The sequence below is a fragment of the Mobula hypostoma genome, chromosome 17 (assembly GCF_963921235.1).
Source record: "Mobula hypostoma chromosome 17, sMobHyp1.1, whole genome shotgun sequence".
NCBI classification, from domain to species: Eukaryota; Metazoa; Chordata; class Chondrichthyes; order Myliobatiformes; family Myliobatidae; genus Mobula; species Mobula hypostoma.
In genome coordinates this window covers 1,932,853-1,952,319 of record NC_086113.1, presented here as the reverse complement: position 1 = coordinate 1,952,319, position 19,467 = coordinate 1,932,853, and the positions used below count along the sequence as shown (strand labels likewise).

At 41.2% G+C, this 19,467-nt stretch overlaps 1 protein-coding gene across 2 annotated transcripts in view; it reads left to right on the top strand.

Annotated features, from left to right (window-relative positions):
- Nucleotides 1-19,467, top strand: part of pex1 (peroxisomal biogenesis factor 1) — a 91,590-nt gene that overhangs the window by 27,919 nt on the left and 44,204 nt on the right. For both annotated transcript variants that reach the window (XM_063069423.1, XM_063069422.1), the window contains exons 10-14: nt 7,234-7,366; nt 9,549-9,645; nt 11,147-11,317; nt 13,762-13,916; nt 18,204-18,390. In XM_063069423.1, the coding sequence (XP_062925493.1) occupies nt 7,234-7,366; nt 9,549-9,645; nt 11,147-11,317; nt 13,762-13,916; nt 18,204-18,390 (743 nt within the window). The remainder of the gene's footprint in view (nt 1-7,233; nt 7,367-9,548; nt 9,646-11,146; nt 11,318-13,761; nt 13,917-18,203; nt 18,391-19,467) is intronic.

The window sequence follows — 19,467 nt, the reverse complement described above, 5'->3', positions numbered from 1 at the left end:
GCAATAGAAACTGAAAAACTACACACAATGTGCAAAAGAAGACAAATTGTGTAAATGCAACTTCATATCTGCGTCTCTTTGCTGCAGACTTCTCCAACACTTAAAAACATTCTAAGTATTCTTTGCAGATACAATAGTCTTTTAAGAGCCTCTTAGGTAGGTACACGGAGCTTAAAAAAATAGAGGGTTATGCACTAGGGAAATTCTAGACAGTTTCTAGAGTAGGTTATATGGTCGGTACAGCGTTGTGGGCCAAAGGGCCTGTAATGTGCTGTAAATTTCTGCGTTTTATGTCCTAAGCATTAAAAACACAATCGGTATGTCAGTTCCTAAGTCACAACATGCTCTAGAACACAATAGTATTACATTGGCAAGAAAGGTATATTTTCGTTCTGAGCACTTGTACATTAATTACATTTGGTGTCAGCACTTTTAAAATGAATTATGTCTTGCCTTTTACTTTGCTGGCAGGAAAGCATTTGCCAAACCTTGTGTTTATAGAGTCATAGAAAAGTAAAACGCGGAAACAGACCTTTTGGCCCATCTAGTCTGTGCCGAGCCATTTCAACTGCCTACTCCCAACGACCTGCACCGGGATCATAGCCCTCCATACCCTTCCTGTCCATATACTTACCCAAATTTCGCTTAAACATTCAAATCAAGCTCGCATACACCACTGGTACTGGCAGATCATTCAACACTCTCATGACTCGCCGAGTGAAGAAGTTTCCCCTCATGTTCCCCTTAAACATTTTACTTTTCCCCTTTAACCCATAACGTCTGGTTGTAGTCCCACCCAAGATCAGTGGAAAAAGCCTGTTTGCATTTACTCATATCTATACACCTTATAATTTTGTATACTTCTATCAAATCTCCTCTTAATCTCCTAAATTCTAGAATAAAATCCTAACCTATTCAATCTTTCGTTGTAGCTCATGTCCTCCAAAAGAACCCTGAAGAGGGGAAAGAAAGAGATATTAAAGATAGAGGTAGAGTTGTGTCCGAAGATGCAAACAAAGGAGTTGCTGTTAGGCGCCATCATCCTAAACTCTGAGTTCATCTTGTGTACGTTTGTTTTTGTTCATCTTTGTGTGTAGTTTTCCATCAATTCTGTTGTTTTTTTAATATTTACTGTGAATGCCCACAAGAAAATTATTCTTGAGGTAGTATATGGTGACATATATGTACTTTAATGATAAATTTACTTTGAACTTTGACCTCTCAATCCTCCCCAGCTCTTTTCCTGCAATCTGAGTTTTTCAATCACCTCGGTGACCATATGTTCTCACACCATCAACCTTGGTGGTCCTGGACTGAGAAACCAATTTGGTGGTTCTACACAAGTTCTGTTCCTTTCCTATCCGTGTTCCAAGGCATTGCCACACCTTCTCAACACTTCCATTTCTGGCATCTCCAACGTCCATTATAATACTCCCTGACCCTGTCTAAAATACAATACTGGCCTGAAACGTCAACTGTTGACTCCTCTCAATAAATACTGCATGACCCACTGAAGTCCTCCAGCATTTTGTGTGGGTTTGAACCTTGGGTATGATTTTATATTTTTCAGAATCAGAATTGGGTTTAATATCACTGGCAATGTGTTGTGAGATTTGTTGTCATGCGGCAGTAGTACATTGCAATGCATAATGATAAATTTTTTAAAGCTATAAATTACAAAAACAAGCCTAAAAATAAATAAGTAGTGCAAAATTAAAGCAAAAAAAAAGAAAACATAGTGAGGTAGGTAGTTACATGGGTTCATTGTCCATCTGATAGCGGAGGGGAAGTAGCTGTTGCTAAAGCGTTGAATTTGTGTCTTCAGGCTCCTGTACCATCACCTTGAGAAGACAGCATGTCCTGTGTGATGGGGGCCCTTAATGATAGATGGTGCACCTTGAGGGATCGCCTATTGAAGATGTTCTTGATGCTGTGGAGGCTAGTGCCCACGATAGAGCTGACTGAATTTATAACTCTGCAGTTTTTTCCGATCCTGTGTAGCATTCCCTCCACACCAGACAGTGATGCAACCAGTTTGAATGCTGTCCATGGTATTTCTGTAGTAATTTGCTAGTCTTTGGAGGCATACCAAATCTCTCACCAAAAATAATTTTAGTGAATGATCATTAGCAAACCCACTTCCTGCTTGACCAACCAATAGAGCTTTAAACTTGCCAAATAATCATCAGGATATATTCAGGGTTATTTATTAATACTCTTTTCTCGTCACTTTGGAAGATTTTTTTTCTTCTGTTTCTCTGGGAAGCTTTCTGTTGTGTTGGATAACTCATCTGCAGTATGACTGTTAATCATGGCTTGATGTGAATATCTGTTGAACATACAATACAAGACTATTAGATATAGGAGCAGAATTAGGCCATTTGGCCCATCGAGTCTACTCTGCCATTTCATCATGGCTGATTCAATTTTCCTCTCAGCCCCAATCTCCTACCTTCTCCCTGTATCCCTTCACGCCCTGACCAATCAAGAATCTATCAACCTCTGCCTTACATATACATTTAAAAACTTGGCCTCCACAACTGCCATTGGCAACAAATTCCACAGATTCACCACTCTCTGGCTAAAGAAATTTCTCCTCATCTCCATTCTAAAAGGACTCCCCTTTATTTTGAGGTTGTGTCCTATGGTCTTAGACTCTCCCAACATAGGAAATATCTTTTCCACATCCACTCTATCAAGGCCTTTCACCATTAGGTAGGTTTCAATTAGGTCACCCTCACTTGTCTAAATTCCAGTGAATTATACAGGCCCAGAGCCATCAAACGGTCTTCATTTGTCAAACCGTTCAATTCTGGAATCACTTTCATGAACCTCCTTTGAACCCTCTCCAGTTTCAGCGCATCCTTTGTAAGACAAGGGGCCCTAAACTGCTCACAGTACTCCCAGATAAGGCCATCCTAGTGCTTTATGAAGTTTTACTTTTATATTCTCGTCCTCTTGAAATGAATCCTAACGTCGCATTTGTCTTCCTCACCAGATTGCGACCTGCAAATTAACCTTTAGGGAATCCTGCACAAGGACTCCCAAATCCCTTTGCACCTCAGATTTTTGTTTTTTCTCTCCATTTAGAAAGCAGTCAACCCTTTCAGTTTTTCTGCCAAGTGCATGAGCATACACTTCCCGGCACTGCACTCCATCTGCCACTTCTTTGCCCATTCTCTTAATCTGTTTAAGTCCTTCTGTATCTACTCTATTTCCTCAAAATTATCTGCCCTCCACCTATCCTTGTATTATCTGCAATCTTTGCAACAAATCATCAATTCCATCATCCAAATTATTGCCATAAAACGTAAAAAAAAAAATTGGTCTCAACACAGAAACCTGTGGAATACCACTAGTCACCAGTAGCAAACTAGAGAAGACTCCCTTTATTCTCACTCTTTGCCTCCTGCCAATCAGCCACTGCTTTATCCATGCTAGAATCTTTCCTGTAATACCACGGGCTCATAGCTTGTTAAGTAGCCTCATGTGTGGTACTTTGTCAAAGGCCTTCTGAAAATCCAAGTACCCAGCATTGACCAATTCTCCTTTATCTATCCAACTTGTTATTTCTTCAAAGAAGCCTAACAGATTTGTCAGGCATAATTTTCCCTTGCTGACAATGGTCTATTTTATCATTGCCTCCAAGTACCCCAAAACCACATCCTTAACAATAGATGCCAACACCTTTCCAACCACTAAGCTTTACAGCATGTTACCATGATGTTCTGCTGAGCTTTTAACTTGCTCTAAGATCAATCTAACTCTTTCCTCCTACATAACCTCCATTTTTGTATCATCCATGCATCTATTCTGAGAGTCTCTTAAATGTCCCTAATATATTTGCCTCTACCACCACTCCTGGCTAGGCATTCCACACACCTACCATTCTTCGTGTTTTTAAAAAAAAATCCTACCTCAAACATTCCCACTCTTCTTTCCTTCATTCACCTGAAAATTATGTCCCTTTTTATTAGCCATTTCTGCCCTGGGTAAGAGTCTTTGGCTGTCCACTCTATCTACAGTGGTGCTAGAAAGTTTGTGAACCTTGTAGAATTTTCTCTGTTTCTGCATATATATGACCTAAAATGTGATCAGATCTTCATTTAAGTTCTTCAGCTAGATAAAGAGAACCCAATTAAATAAATAACACAAGAACATTATACTTGTTCATTTATTTTTTGAGAAAAATGATCCAATATTACATGTATATGTTGGAAAAGTATGTGAACCTTGGTTAACGCCTTCTACAAAAGCTATTGGAAGTCAGGTGTTCCAATCGATGAGATGAGATTGGTGGTGTAGGCTGCAGTGGTGCCCTGCCCTGTTTTAAAAAAAAGAGGCACACGAGGTCAGGTTACTGACAGAGCCTGCTCTTCTCAAAAAAGATCTGTTTATGTGCACCATAATCAAAACAACTTTCAGAAGAACTTAGAAGAAGAATTGTCGAGATGCATCAAGCTGGAAGAGGCTACAAAAGCACTTCTAAAGACCTGAGTGTTTATCAGTCCACAGTTAAAGAAATTATCTACAAATGGAGGAAATTCGGTATTGTTGCTACTGTTCCTAGGAGTGGGCGTACTGCAAAGATCACACCGAGGGCACAATGTGTAAAGCTGAAGGAGGTGAAAAAGAACCCAAGGGTATCAGCAAAAGTCCTGCAGAAATCTCTAGAACTTGCTAAGGTCTCTGTTCACGTGCCCACTATAAGAAAAACACTGAACAAGAAAGGTGTTCATGGAAGTACACCGTGGAGGAAACCACTGTTCTCCACAAAGAAAATTGCTGCATGTCTCAAATTTGCAAAAGACCACCTGGATGTTCTACAAGAGGGGTCCCCAACCTTTTTTTTGCACCACGAACCGGTTATTATTGACAATATTCTTGCGGACTGGCCGACCTTGGGGGGGGGGGGCGGGTATGGTTGCCAACAGACGACAGTAGCAGTCAAATACGTTGCGTTTACCCCGAGAAAGACTACCATGACCATAAAGCCTTGCACGGGACATTGCGGATGCGTGTACCTGCCGATCTTTTTCCTACAAATCTTTTTTGGCGATTCTGTTCGGGGGGGGGGGTGTTAATCACGACCGGAATATAGGTGATAAGTGGCTAATACACTCAATTTCATTTCTAAACGGGTTTATCTAACAAATTTAATGTTAAGCACACAGCGCATATTTTCCTCGCATGAATATAGTGATAAGTCAATTATCAGGGGAGGACAGGGGAGCTTGAAGTAAGTGTTAAACGAACTTCCAATAGAAGTGGTAGAGGCAGGTTCGATATTATCATTTAAAGAAAAATTGGATAGGTAAATGGACAGGAAAGGAGTGGAGGGTTATGAGCTGAGTGCAGGTCGGTGGGACTAGGTGAAAGTAGCGTTCAGCATGGACTAGAAGGGCAGAGATGGCCTTTTTCCATGCTGTAATTGTTATATGGTTAAATAAGTCACTTATAGGTCAATAGCATCATAACATTTTAAGTAAAATTTGGATATTAAACACACAGCACATATTTTCCCCGTATGAACATATAAAATCATTGCAACACACCAATATCGCTGAATCAGTGGGAGCCCTGGGCTGAATACTTGTTCCCTGCAACAAGACAGTGCCATCGAAGGGTGATGGGAGACAGCGATACTTGAAGGGGGTTCCTTGTGTCCAGTCTATTCCGCAGTTTAGTTTTCATTGCATTCATTGCAGAGATATGTTGGAAATGGAAGCAATGTTTTCAGTGCTTTCGTGGCTATCTCCGGATATTTAGCCTTGACTTTGATCCAGAATGCTGGCAGAGATGTTATGTCAAACATACTTTTCAGCCTGCTGTCATTTACAAGCTCGAGGAGTTGATCTCCTTCCCGCACTAACATGGATGACGCACGGTTAATGACCTCGCATGCATTCAAGTTCAACAGTGGGCGTGACAGGGAATGAGGAAAGGTGCAGCTGACCCATATCGCCAAATCGTATTGTTTCCTCCTGGCCCGGTGGTTGGGGACCGCTGTTCTACAACTCTTCTGGGACAATGTTCTGTGGACAGATGAGACAAAAGTTGAACTTTTTAGCAGAAATGTACATTGCTAGGTTTGGAGAAAAAAGGGCATTACAAGCCAACACCAAAACCTCATCCCAACTGTGAAGCATGATGGAAAGAGTATCGTGGTTTGGGGTTGTTTTGCTACCTCAGGGCTTGGACAGCTTGCAATCGTTTAGGGAACAATGAATTCAAAATTATATCGGGACATTTTACAGGAGAATGTCAGGGTAGCAGTCCATCACCTGAAGCTGAATAGAAGTTGAATGATGCACCAAGATAATGATCCAAAAGACAAGAGTAAATCAACAAAGGAATGTTTAAAAAGAAGAAAATCTGTGTTTTGGAATGGCTGAGTGGAGACCTGACCTTAATCCTATGGAAGTATTGAGGAAGGACCTAAAGCAAGTAGTTCTTGCAGGGAAGCCCACCAACATCCCAGAGCTGAAGCAGTGTTGTAAGGAGGAATGGCCTGAACTTCCTCCAAGCCGATACGCAGGACTGATCAACGGTTAGCAGATACACTTGGTTGAAATTATTGCTGTACAAGGAGGTCACACCAGTTACTGAAAGCAAAGGTTCACATACTTCTTCCAACAAATACACATAATATTGGATCATTTTTCTCAATAAATAACTGAACAAGTGTAGTATTTTTTGTGTTAATTATTTAATTGGGTTCTCTTTATGTAGTTTTAGGACTTGCGTGAAGATCTGATCACCTTTTAGGTCATATTTATGCAGAAATAGAGGAAATTCTACAGGGTTCACAAATTTTCTAGCACCACTGTATGCCTCTTATCATCTTGTACCTGTACACCTCTGTCAAGTCACCTGTCATCCTCCTTCACTTCAAAGAGAAAAGCCCTGGCTCACTCAACCTGTCCTCCTAAGACATTTTCTCTAAACGAGACAGCATTTTGGTAAATCTCCTCTGCTTATCTGTTTAGTAGAAAGATTTCTCTGTGTGAAGGTGTCCCAACTGTGGAAGGCTGCCTCAGGATTCTTAATTGCATGTATTTTGTTTTCAAAGTTTTTAAAAGGTGCATTTTTTGTAGTGAGCATTTTTGTCAAATTGAAAATGTTGAACTAGGAATTATCTAATTGAATTCTTTGTGCCTACTTGTAGGCCATTTGTTTCTAAATCACATCTATGCATTATATATAATATGTAAAATAAACTCTGTTTTGCAGTGCTGTTCATGAACTTGCTGTCTCAGCCTTTGAGCACATCTCTCTCAGTCTCTTAGGCCACCCTCTGTCACGGGAAATTGCCTCGACTGCACAAGGTCTCCGAAGTGGAGCTCTTTTACTCACAGGAGTAAAGGTGATAGACTGCATTTTTTTATATAGCATACACATTGACAATCTCACAATGATAATCTCTTACACTGATTTACTGCAAATATGTTAACATTTTAGTGTTACAATTGCAATGGCTGAGAATATGCTGGAGTAGCAAGACCATAAGAAATAGGAATAAGATTAGGCCATTTGACCCATCGATTTTGATCCGCCTGTCCATTATTACTGATTTATTATCCCTCTCAACCTCAGTTTCTTGCCTTTTCCCCGTAGCCTTTGATGCCCTAGTTACTCGAGAAGCTATCCGCCCCTGCTTTAAATATACCCAGTGACTTGGCCTCCACAGGTTTCTATGGCAATGCATTCCACAGATCATCCACTCTCTGGCTCAAGAAATCCCCCATCTCCATTATAAATGGACAACCTTTTATTCTGAGGCTGTGCCCTCTGGTCCTAGACTCCCCCACCATAAGAAACATCCTCTCCAGCTCCATTCTGTCTAGGTCTTTCAATATTCAGTAGGTTACAATGTGATTTCATTTGGTGAGAACGTTCAAGCAGCAGTGGGAATTGAAGTCCTAAAGCATTACACTAACTGCTCTGCTACCGAATTTCAAAATTTTAAGAACTGAAAAGCAAGAAAAGTATTTATTTAATTTAAGAATAAAGGAGGAGATGTAGAGGAAAGACAGAGGAGATGGTGGAGGGAACTGGATGGAGGAAAAGAAATAGGAAATGATTAGTTTAAGAAGGAGGAACAGAAGTTGGCCACCGAAGAACAGTTTATAGCCTTCAGGAGTAGATGCACAGAATTTTAACTTTTTTTTCTGCATCTCGCTAGTTGATCTTTGAAGTCTGACCATAAATCATAAACCTAACAGAACAGGGAGGAACTCAACAGGTCAGACAGCATCAAAGGAGGAGCATAAGCAGTTTATGTTTCAGACTGAAACCCAAAAGCTCATTCACGTTTAGCCAGTGAGCAGAAACCCCAGTGAGAGATCCTGGATAAGGTCAGATGTTTAACCAAAAGCACCCCTGGCCTCTGGCATTACAGATCAGTTTTAATCAGAAACTGAATGAAGCATATATTAAAAAAATCAGACAGTACAGAATACTTAATTGAAATAACATTGGAAATCATCCTCATGGAATCCCAGGCAAACAATCCACAGCATCCAGCCAGAGAGCGGAGAATCTGTGGAATTCATTGCCATGGACAGCTATGGAGGTCAAGTCATTGGGTAAACTTAAAGTGGAGGTGGATAGGTTCTTGATTAGTCATTGCATCAGGGAGAAAGCAGGGAAATGGAGTTGAGAGGGAATAAATCAGCTTTGATTAAATAGTGGCTAAATGGCCTAATTCTGCTCCTGTGTCTTATAGTCATATAACAAAATAATCATGCAGTCTGAAGCCCAGAGTTTCCAGTGTGCCGGGCATTCTGACTTACAAGATTGGATAGAGTTTTACGTAGTAGGAGAATTAAGGGTTATGAGGAAAAAGGGAGGTATGTGGAGATAAGTCTATGGCCAGATTAGCCATGATCTTATTGAGTGGCGGGGCAGGCTCAATGGGCCAGATGACTACTGCTGCTTCTATTTCTTATGTGTATGTTCTTACCTTCTGCCTCGCAACTGCCACAAAGAGTGACCCTTGAGCCAGTGTCAGAAGCAGTTCGATTTGAAAACTATGGACAAGCTCCAACAAAATGGAGAGTTATTCACCTGGGGGCAGGAAGTTTACTGAAGCAGGATTTAAAATGTCTGGACCATCAAAAGACTGTGCGCTTATCAATGGGCTTAGTGTAGAGATTGGGGCTGGTGTTTCATATAGGAAGCATGTTCTGTGTTGCTCTGAATTTCCAGCATCTGCAAAATCTCTTGTTTTTAAGCAGAAGAAACAGTCAACATTTCAGGCAGAGACCCTTAATTAGGATTGAAACTTCATCGCAGTCCAGAATGTCAACTGTTTATTCCCCTCCATAGATCTGCCTGACCTGCTGAGTTCCTCGGGCATTATGTGTGTGTTGCTCTGAGCTTTAGAAAGATTTTTTTTATGAATAGTTAGTCAAACAAAATATCTTCAAAAAACATTAATCAGGAAGCAGTTGCTGCTATACCTTTTTTGGTTAATCTGTAAATAAACGGCTTTGAAAGAATTATTCGGTCACTCATCAATAATTTGGAAACTTACTTTTATCTAGGGTAGTGGGAAAACCACTTTGGCAAAGGCTCTGTGTAGAGAGGCAGCAGAGAAGCTGGAAGCCCATGTGGAAATTATCGACTGTAAAGCTTTGCAAGGTGAGAGTCAGTATCTCAGGCATGCCTTCGTTATTCACTTGAGATTTGCATGTCAGGACCAACATAATTTGTTCAATCCTGGTTTGCCTTTGAGTTTCTGATAGTTACGTCTGATAGCAGATGAACGTTTACCACGCAGTAGATTAGATGTGGACGAGATCAAAGTTCAGGGTCAGTATGGTTACTTGCTACTGAGACTAACAGTCTTACTCCTGGTTGTTTGATTTATACAGCTTAAATGTGATCAGGGGCTGCCAACCTTTTGCATGCAAATGAGCTTTCCCATTAACCAAGGGGTCCGTGGACCCAGGTTGGAAAACGCTGCTCTAAACCAATACGTGGAAGTTTTGAATACAGCTTCAGTAATTGAACCAGTCAGATAAAGATGCCAGCCTGGAAATTCCAAGGGACCCAATTTAAAGTACTTGGATAGATGGAGTCTTATTAGGGTCGGTCAACATGCATTGTGCATGGTAGTTGTGTCTAACCACTTGTACAGTTTTTCAAGAAGGTTATCAAGAAAGGTGATGGTGGAAAGGCAGTGGATGTTGTCTACATTCAAAGTTCAAAGAACACATATGTCACCATATGAGATTCATTTTCTTGCAGGCATTCACAGTAGGACAATGGAAATATTATAGAATCAGTGAAAAACTACACACAACCAATGTGCAAAAGAAGAGAAATAAATAATACTGAGAACATAAGTTGTAGAGTTCTTAAGAGTGCGTCCACTAGTTGTGAAATCAGTTCGGTGTTGAGGTGAATGCAGTTATCCACATTGGTTCAGGAGCCTGATTGTTGAGGGTAATAACTGTTCCTGAATCTGGTGGTGTGGGATCTGAGGCTCTTGTATCTCCTGCCTGATGGCAATAGTGAGAAGAGAGCATGGCCAGGTTTAGGAATAGTTATTCCCCTACAACCATCAGGCTCCTGAACCAATATGGATAACTTCTTCACCACCACTTTAAACTGATTCTGCGACCTACGGACTCGCTTTCAAAGACTCTTTACAGCTCATGTTCTCAGTATTAATATTTTATTTGCAGTTTGTCTTCTCGCTCATTGGTTGTTTGTCAGTCTTTATGTGTGGTTTTTCATTGTTTTTATTGTTTTCATTTTTTCCTGAAAATGCCTGCAAGAAAATGAATCTCAGGGTCTTAGATGTTAACATATATGTTCTTTGATAATGAACTTACATTGATCTTTGAAGTTGTTGTACATGTCTGATTTCTTTTGTCCGCCCCGTTATAACTGAATTTAGTTGCACACATCAATATGGCTTTTAGACTTGTGTGTTTGTTTCAGATTGATTCTGATTTAAAATAAATTGATCCCCTTGAGGTTTACGTTGTCTCATTTTTAAAAAGTATGTCTTTCTAGCAAATGGTTTTAACAAATCTGCACTTACAGAAATTGAAAAGCAAATCCAACTGTATCTTAAAATGCTGAAAATGAGAATTGACTTAAGTGTAATCAGAAACCTTTGTTTTATGTCCAGGTAAAAGGGCTGAAAATATCCGTAAGAAATGGGAAGACGTTTTCACTGAGGCAGCGTGGAGACAACCTTCTGTAATCTTTATGGATGACTTGGATCATATTGCAGGCTCTATCTCTGCTTCTGAACATGAACTCAGTGCTGAGGCTATTCTTGGTAGACAACTTTCTCAAAGTAATTATTTTAGCCTTAATTTTTAATGCTTTTCACAGATCAGGCAAATGGCATTGAAATGGGACTATATTCAGAAAGCAATAATTCATTTATTTATGTTCTTTTTAACATAGAACATGGGGGTATGGAGAGCTTTGGTCCAAGCACATGTTGATGGAATTAGGTAGGATAATAGTTTGGAATGGACTAGATGGGCTGAAGGGTCTGTTTCTGTACTGTAAGCATTCAGCCCAACGAGTCTGCTCCACCATTCCACCAATTATGGCTGATTCCAGATCCTGCTCAACTCCATACACCTGCCTTCTCACCATATGATCAACATCTACCTTATATATACCCATGGACTTATCCTCCACCGCATTCAACAGATTCACTACGCTCTGGCTAAAAAAAATTCCTCTTTATCTCTGTTCTAAATGATCATCCCTCAGTCTTGAGGCTGTGCCCTCTAGTTCTGGATACCCCCATGATGGGAAACATCATTTCCACATTGACATTATCTAGTCCTTTCAACATTCAGTAGCTTTAAATGAGATCCTTACGTATTCTTCTAAATTCCAGTGAGTACAGGTCCAAAGCTGCCAAATGCTCCTCATTGCTGGAATCATCTTTGTGAGCCTCTTCTAAGCTTTCTCCAATGACAACACATCCTTTGAGATATGGGGCCTCACTGATGTTGACACCCAGGAAGTTGAAAGTACTCACCCTTTCCATTACTGATCCCTCGATGAGGACTGATGTATGTTCCCTCAACTACCCTGTCCTGAAGTCCACAATCAGTTCCTTGGTCTTGCTGATGTTGAGTGCAGGGTGGTTGCTGTGGCACCACTCTATTGATAACTTGATATCAATTCAATGGTTTGTTACTCGCTGGCTTAAAACCTCAAAAAGAAAAATCAAAGCTTGAGAAAATTGGGAACTCGTGACTGGAACTTAGAAATGATGCAGTTGTGTGCGAAAGTCCTGGTAAGTCTGAACTCTGCCGTGATTCCAGGTATCTCAGTGGATGAGGAATTATCTCACTGGACTCAGAACAGTTTTGACCTGTTGCAGGAGCAAATCCATTCTAGCAGAGAGGCACTTTTGCAACCGCCATCAGTATATGTTTCAATTATGAGAATTAACAATGTTTTATGTAAATTAACAATGTTTTCTTAAAAAAAGTGATTTTAGTCCACGTCCCGATGAAGGGTCTCAGCCTGAAATGTTGACTGTTTATTCCTCTCAATAGATGCTGCCGGACCTGCTAAGCTCCCCCAGCATTTTGTGCGTGTTACTCTGAATTTCTAGTATCTGCTGAATCTCTTGTGCGTGCAATTTTAATTGTCGATTTAAATTTTTGAATATTAAAAATAAAGTAAGAGCAGGATAGGTGGTTTGGCACTTTACACCTGCGTCACCATTCAGGAAAATGGCACTTCACTGAATTAAACTCACTTCCTTTTGTATGACATGGTCCCTGTCTTCAGTATACTCAGCAACTGTGGCTCCATGACCCCCTTGAATTCCAAATATATCCTACACTTCAGTTACAGAAATTTCTCCTCATCTCCCACCCGAATGGCCAACTCCTTGTTGTAAGTTTGGGCCACTGATTCTGCATATGCCGACCTTAAGGAACATCGTCTCAGCATCTACCCTGTTATCCATTAATCCCGTACGATGAGATGTACATACATAGTGCTGCCTGCTTAACTTCTCAAGGAAAAATTTAGTGAGCTGTCTATCACTATTATAGTCTTCCTTGTGTTGGAAGATCAGAGGAAATTTCCAGATGTAACTACCTGAATCCCCTACAAACCATACTGTTTGCCTTTACTATTTGCTTGCTGAGCCTTGTGATACATATACAAAGATTCTGAACACCAATGTCTTTTAAAATGCTACCATTTAAAAAAAAATGGTTTTCTATATCGTATTCCATGTACTGTTCAATGAGGGATATTTAGAGATATTTCTATAATTTGATTGGTTTGACAGCTGGCTAAGCTGGGAGACGGCTCTAATTTTCATTGGTTTTGTAAAAAGGGCTTGTTCAGACCTTTCCACTCGACGGCATTGCACACATTTTGCTCTGCAGTGCCCTCTGCTGTTCAGAGTTGATCATTAAGAGTGAATCTAATTTTCTGGGTAACAGAACACCAGTGGGCTTGGTAAAGGTAAATTTGTACCTGCCTGACATTCGGTGATAAGAGTGAGCAACTTGCTATTTCTGGAACTTGTGGATCTTGACTAATGCACACAAAATGCTGGAGAAACAGCATGTTCAGGCAGCATCTATGGAGGGGAATAAAGAGTCATCGTTTTAGGCCGAGACCCTTCATCGAGATTAATTACAGTTTTGACTTGGGAAAAGTTTCCCTGGCAGGACAGAATTTCTGTTTGTACAGATTTGCTGTGGTTTTATTGTACTGTTAATCTGAAGATCGGTTTTGTTTTTGCAGTTTTGAGGTATCTAGTTGCTGATGCAGTTTCACACGGGAATGTTATCGCACTGATAGCCACAAGCATATCCGAGCAAACTCTGCATCCCTCTCTAAATTCAGCTGAAGGGTCCCACTTATTTCAGTGTGTCCAGAATATTCCACTGCCGGACCAGGTAAACCAGCTTTACAATTACCTGATGCTGCACCATTTCACATTGTTCCCAGGGTCACAGGTTGAACTGGTGCAGTGGGCTGTGCTCTCCTATGAGAACCGTCAGCTCTCTGCCTCTCACTGGTCAGCTCATCTGTTATTAACTCAACTCTTGGCGCTCAGAGTCAGCTGAGTGTTGGAGCAGCTGACCTGTGTGCTCACTGTTGGACCCAGCTGTGAAGCATTGTGGTGTGGTATAGTGTGTGTGGGCTGGTGATCTATTTATTTTTCTTTCTGCTGCTTTATCTTCATAGAACATAGAAAAGTACAGCGCAGGAAAAGGCTATTCTGCCTACAATGTTATGCCGAACCAGCAAATCAAAAACACCCAAACACTAATCTCTTCTACCTACACAATGTCCATATCCCTCCATCTTCCTTACATCCATGTGTCTATCCAAACAGCTTTTAAAAGCCTCCAATGTATTTGCCTCTACCACCATAACAGGAAGTGAGTTCCAGGCATCCACCACTCTGAGTAAAGAACTTGCCTCTCACCTCCCCCTTGAACCTTCAATGCATGCCCGCTGGTATTAGACATTTCCACGCTGGGAAAAAGATGCTGTCCATCCGCCCTAACTATGCTTCTCATAATCTTGTAAACCTCCATCAGATCTCCCCTCAGCCTCTGATGCTTCAGAAAAAGCAACCCAAGTTTATCCAGCCTCTCGTGATAGCACATGCTCTTTAAACCAACAGCATCCTGGTAAACCTCTTCTGCATCCTCTCCAAAGCCTCTACATCCTTCCTATAATGGGGCAACCAGTACTGTATGCAGTACTCCAGATGTGGCTTAACCAGAGTTTTATCAAGTTGCAACATAACCTCCTGACTTTTGAACTCAATACCTCAACTAATAAAAGCATGAACTCCATAAGCTGCCTGTATAGACACTGTCAAGGAGCTATGAACTTGGATCCCAAGATCTCTCTGCTCAGCAACACTGTTGAGGACTTTACCCTTAACTGTATACTGTCTGCTTGCATTTGCCCTTCCAAGGTGCAACACCTCACATTTATCTGGGTTAAATTCCTTCTGCCATTTCTCAGCTCATATCTGCAACTGATCCATATTGTGCTGCATTCTCTGCCAGTCTACAACACTATCCAAATCTCCACCAGTCTTGGTATCATCCGCAAATTTACTCGCCCAAAAAGGGTCATAAAGAAAGCTTTTGGCACATTGGCCTTCATAAATCAATGTATTGAGTACAGGAGATGGGATGTTATGTTGAAATTGTATAAGGCCTTGGCGAGGCACAATTTGGAGTATTGTGTGCTATTTTGGTCACATACCTTCAGGAAAGATGTAAACAAGGTAGAAAGAGTACAGAGAAAATTCACACGGATGTTGCCAGGTCTGGAGGACCTGAGTTATAAGGTAAGATTGAATAGCTTAGGACTGTATCTTCAGAACATAGAAGATTGAGAGGAGATTTGATAGAGGTATACAAAATTTTGAGGGGTTATAGATAGGGTAAGTGCAAGCAGGCTTTTTCCACTGGGCTTGGGTGGGACCACGACCAGAGGTCATGGGTTAGGGGTGAAAGGTGAGAAGTATTTTAATTGTTTTTTTTTAGTTTAGCAATACAGAGTGGGATAGGCCTTTCAAGCCATGCTGTCCTAGCAATCCCTGACAAACCTGATTCGCCCTGACCTAATCATGGGGAATTTACAGTGACCAGTTAACCTACTCATTGTGTCTTTGGAGAGTGGGAGGAAACCAACCCACCCGGGGAAAACTAGCGCATTCCCTGGGGGGAATGTACTGAGGCTCCTTACAGCACCGGAATTGAACTGCAAACTCTGGAATAGTGCTGTGCTAACCATTATGCTATCAGGCTATCCAAATGTTGACTTTAACAAATTTAATTTTAAAATTGGAATTAAACCTATGTGAACTTTTTAAAATGTCTTTGAATACTAGTCACATTTAAGAATACTTCAAAGTACATTGACAAGAGAGAGCTTTAGAAAAGCTATTGAGGTTGTCTCGGGCAAAGCTGAGAAGGTTAGTTACTGTTGGAGGGCTGCCCTGCTCTGGGAGAAATGCGCAGGATGGAGGGTTAGCTCCTGTATTTGGCTGAATAAGTGCAGTGGTATCGATGTGGTAGTCAGTAACCCTGGGCAGTGGATCAGATCCAGCACTGTCCAGTCTGCTGTTTGTGGTGTTCTGTTACAGGCTAAGGCTTGGCATCTGGAATTAAGATAATAACTTGTTTTATAAATGCTATGAAACATGAACTATTCTGGTATTTAGTGCCTTGGGTTCCTTTTTTAATAGTGAAGTACATGTTGTCTCTAATAGTGAGAACGTATGGAACTATAGAATGGGTTTATATCTGCATTGGTAAGTTTTACAACTTAAGGAAGGTTAACTTTATTTTTCCCACACACATTGAAACATGCAGTGAAATGTGTATGTCTCAATGACTGACACATTCCAAGGAAATGTTGGGGGCAGCTCGCAAGTATTACCATCGCGTGCCCACAACTCAGCATCCCTAACCTGCACGTCTTTGGAATATGGGAAGAAACAGGGAGACCCCATGCAAATCTACATGGTCATGGGGAGGGGAGAACGTACGAACTCCGTACTGACTGCAGTAGGAATTGAACCACAATCGCTGGCGCTCTAAAGTGTAGCGCTAACCACTACATTCACCAAGCTGCCCTAATAAAGGTGAAAGAGAATTCAAAGCATGAGCTTTCCATCCTTTATAAGTTGCTGAAAACCGGTTTATTTCTGCACTGGGGGGGGCTGGGAAATACAACAATTAGCCCCAAATTAGCAAAGATGCATACATCAGGATGCTCTTTATTGATTACAGCTCAACATTTAATATCATCACCCCCTCAAAATTAATCAGTAGTCAATACCTGCTTGTGCATTTGGATCCTGAATTTTCTCACTTGTAGACCTCAGTCAGATTGGAATGACAAAATCATTTCCTCCACAATCTCCATAAGCGCAGGGATGTGTACTGAGCCCCCTGCTCTACTCGCTTTGCACCTCCGGCTGTGTAACAAGTACAGCTCCAGCACCATTTACAAGTTTGCTGACGACACTACTGTTGTGGGCTGAGTCAAAGGTGGTGATGAATCAGCATACAGGAGGGAGGCTGAAAACTTGAGTGGTAATAACAACAACCTCTCACCCAATGTCAATAGGACCTAGGAACGGATTGTGCACTTCAGGAGAGGGAAACCAGAGGTCCATGGGCCGGTAACTGTAGGAGGAACAGAGGTGGAGAGGACCAGTAACTTTAAATTCCTGGGTGTCACTATCTCAGAAGACCTGTCCTGGACCCATCATATAAATATAATTGCAAAGAAATCATGCAGCACCTCTATTTCTGGATTTGGCACGTCATCAAAAACCTTGATAAACTTCTATAGATGTGTGATGGGAAGTGCACTGACTGGCTGCGTTACAGCCAATGCCTCTGAGTGAAAGATGCTACAAAAGCTGGTGGATTCGGCCCAGTACGCCACGGGTAAAACCCTCCCAACCTTTGAGCACATCTACATGAAATGTTGTCGCAGAAAAGCAGCATCCAGCGTCAAAGATCCTCACCACCCAGGCCAAGTTCTTAACTTGCTGCTGCCGTCAGGTAGAAAGTACAAGTGCGTCAGGACTCACACCACTGGGTTCAAGAAGTTACTACCACACAACCGTGTCAGGCTCTTGAACCAAAGATAACTACACTAACTCTACTTCTGGTGTTCCTACAACTGATGATCTCACTTTAAGACCTCTTTATCTTGTTATTTCATGCTCTTTATTTATTGCTATTTATTTGTATTTACATTTGAATAGTTTGCTGGCCATTGATGCTGTTTAGTTACTATTCTATAGATTTGCTAAGTATGCCCCCAGGAAAAGAATCTCGGGGTTGTACGTGGTGACATGTATGTACTCTGATAAATTTTACTTTGATCACGTTATGGAATTAAAATCCCTGGCCAGGAAATGTTATAGGCTGATACTGTATACGGGAAAGTAGTTCTCTGGTAGCTTGTAAACTGTCCCTGGAGTTGTTTGGAGGGAAGTGGAAGGCAGAATTTAATATTGTTGCTTTCTCTTTTTTTGGTACTGGTATGTGGTTGTTCAAATTTAAAAAATGAAAATTTGTGTCTTGGAATAAGTAATTTTATGAAAATACTCTTAGAAAGTTCATGTAATAACTGAAGATTAAAATTATAGCTTGAAGTTGTACACATCCAATGGATTTTTTTTTAATTTCTAGGATCAGCGGGTAGAGATTTTGACCTCTGTCATTCGAAATAAAACCGTTATTTCACTGAAGACTTTAGATAGCACCGACTTTCAAAAGCTGGCTAAAGCTACGGAAGGCTTCGTAGCAAGAGATTTTGTCGTGCTGATGGAGCGGGCCGTGCACTCGCATTTGTTATCTAACAAAAACAAAGAGCGAGGTAAGTCTGTAAACTGGGACCAAAATAGCAGCAGAGACACAAGAGAGTGCAGATGCTGCAACTAACAGCCAGGTCGAGCAGCGTCTGAGGCAGGAGGAATTTAACACACGAGTGGAAATCCAGCCTTGGCAATGACCAGAATCAGGTTTATTATCACTGGCGTACAGTGCCTATAAAAAGTACTCAACTCCCCCCGGAATTTTTCATGTTTTATTGTGTTACAACATTGAGTCACAGTGGAGTTAATTTGGCTTTTTTGACACTGATCAACAGAAAAAGAAACCCCTTATTTCAAAGTGAAAACAGACCTCTACAAAGTGATCTAAATTAATTAGAAGTATAAAGCATAGAGGCTGAGTACAAAAAGGGCCAGAGCTGTCTCTACTTCCTGAGGAGACTGAGCTCCTTCTGAGTATGCATGCCTCTCCTTCACATGTTCTACTGCTCACAAGTCTGTTGTCACCAGTACAATCCTCTATGCAGTGATGTGCTGGGGCAATGGCATCAACATGGGTGATGCCAGCAGGCTCAGTAAACTGACTGCTCTGTTATAGGAGTCAAACTGGACACACTGAAGGCTGTTGTAGAGCAAAGGACCCAACAGAAAATCCTGGCAGTTCTGGACAATGTTCCTTGCTCTGCATACCACCTTGGTTGAACAGAGGTACCCTTTTACTGCAGTCAATTGAAACACCTCGACAGTACACAGGTCTCCAAAAACATCTGGCATTGATTTCAAGAGCCATGAGGTAATGTTAAAGCTATGTGAGACCTTAGTTAGACCCCACTTAGGGTACTGCGTTCAATTCTGGTCACCTCACTACAGGAAGGATGTGGGTACTATTGAAAGAGTGACTGATGAACAAGTACACCTAGATCTCATTGTACTTCCCCTTTTCCTAAATTGACACCATTCGGATAGTAATCTGCCGTCCTGTTCTTGCCACTAAAGTGGATAACTCACATTTATCCACATTTAACTGCATCTGCCATGCATTTGCCCACTCACCCAACCTGTCCAAGTCACCCTGCATTCTCATAACATCCTCCTCACATTTCACACTGCCACCCAGCTTT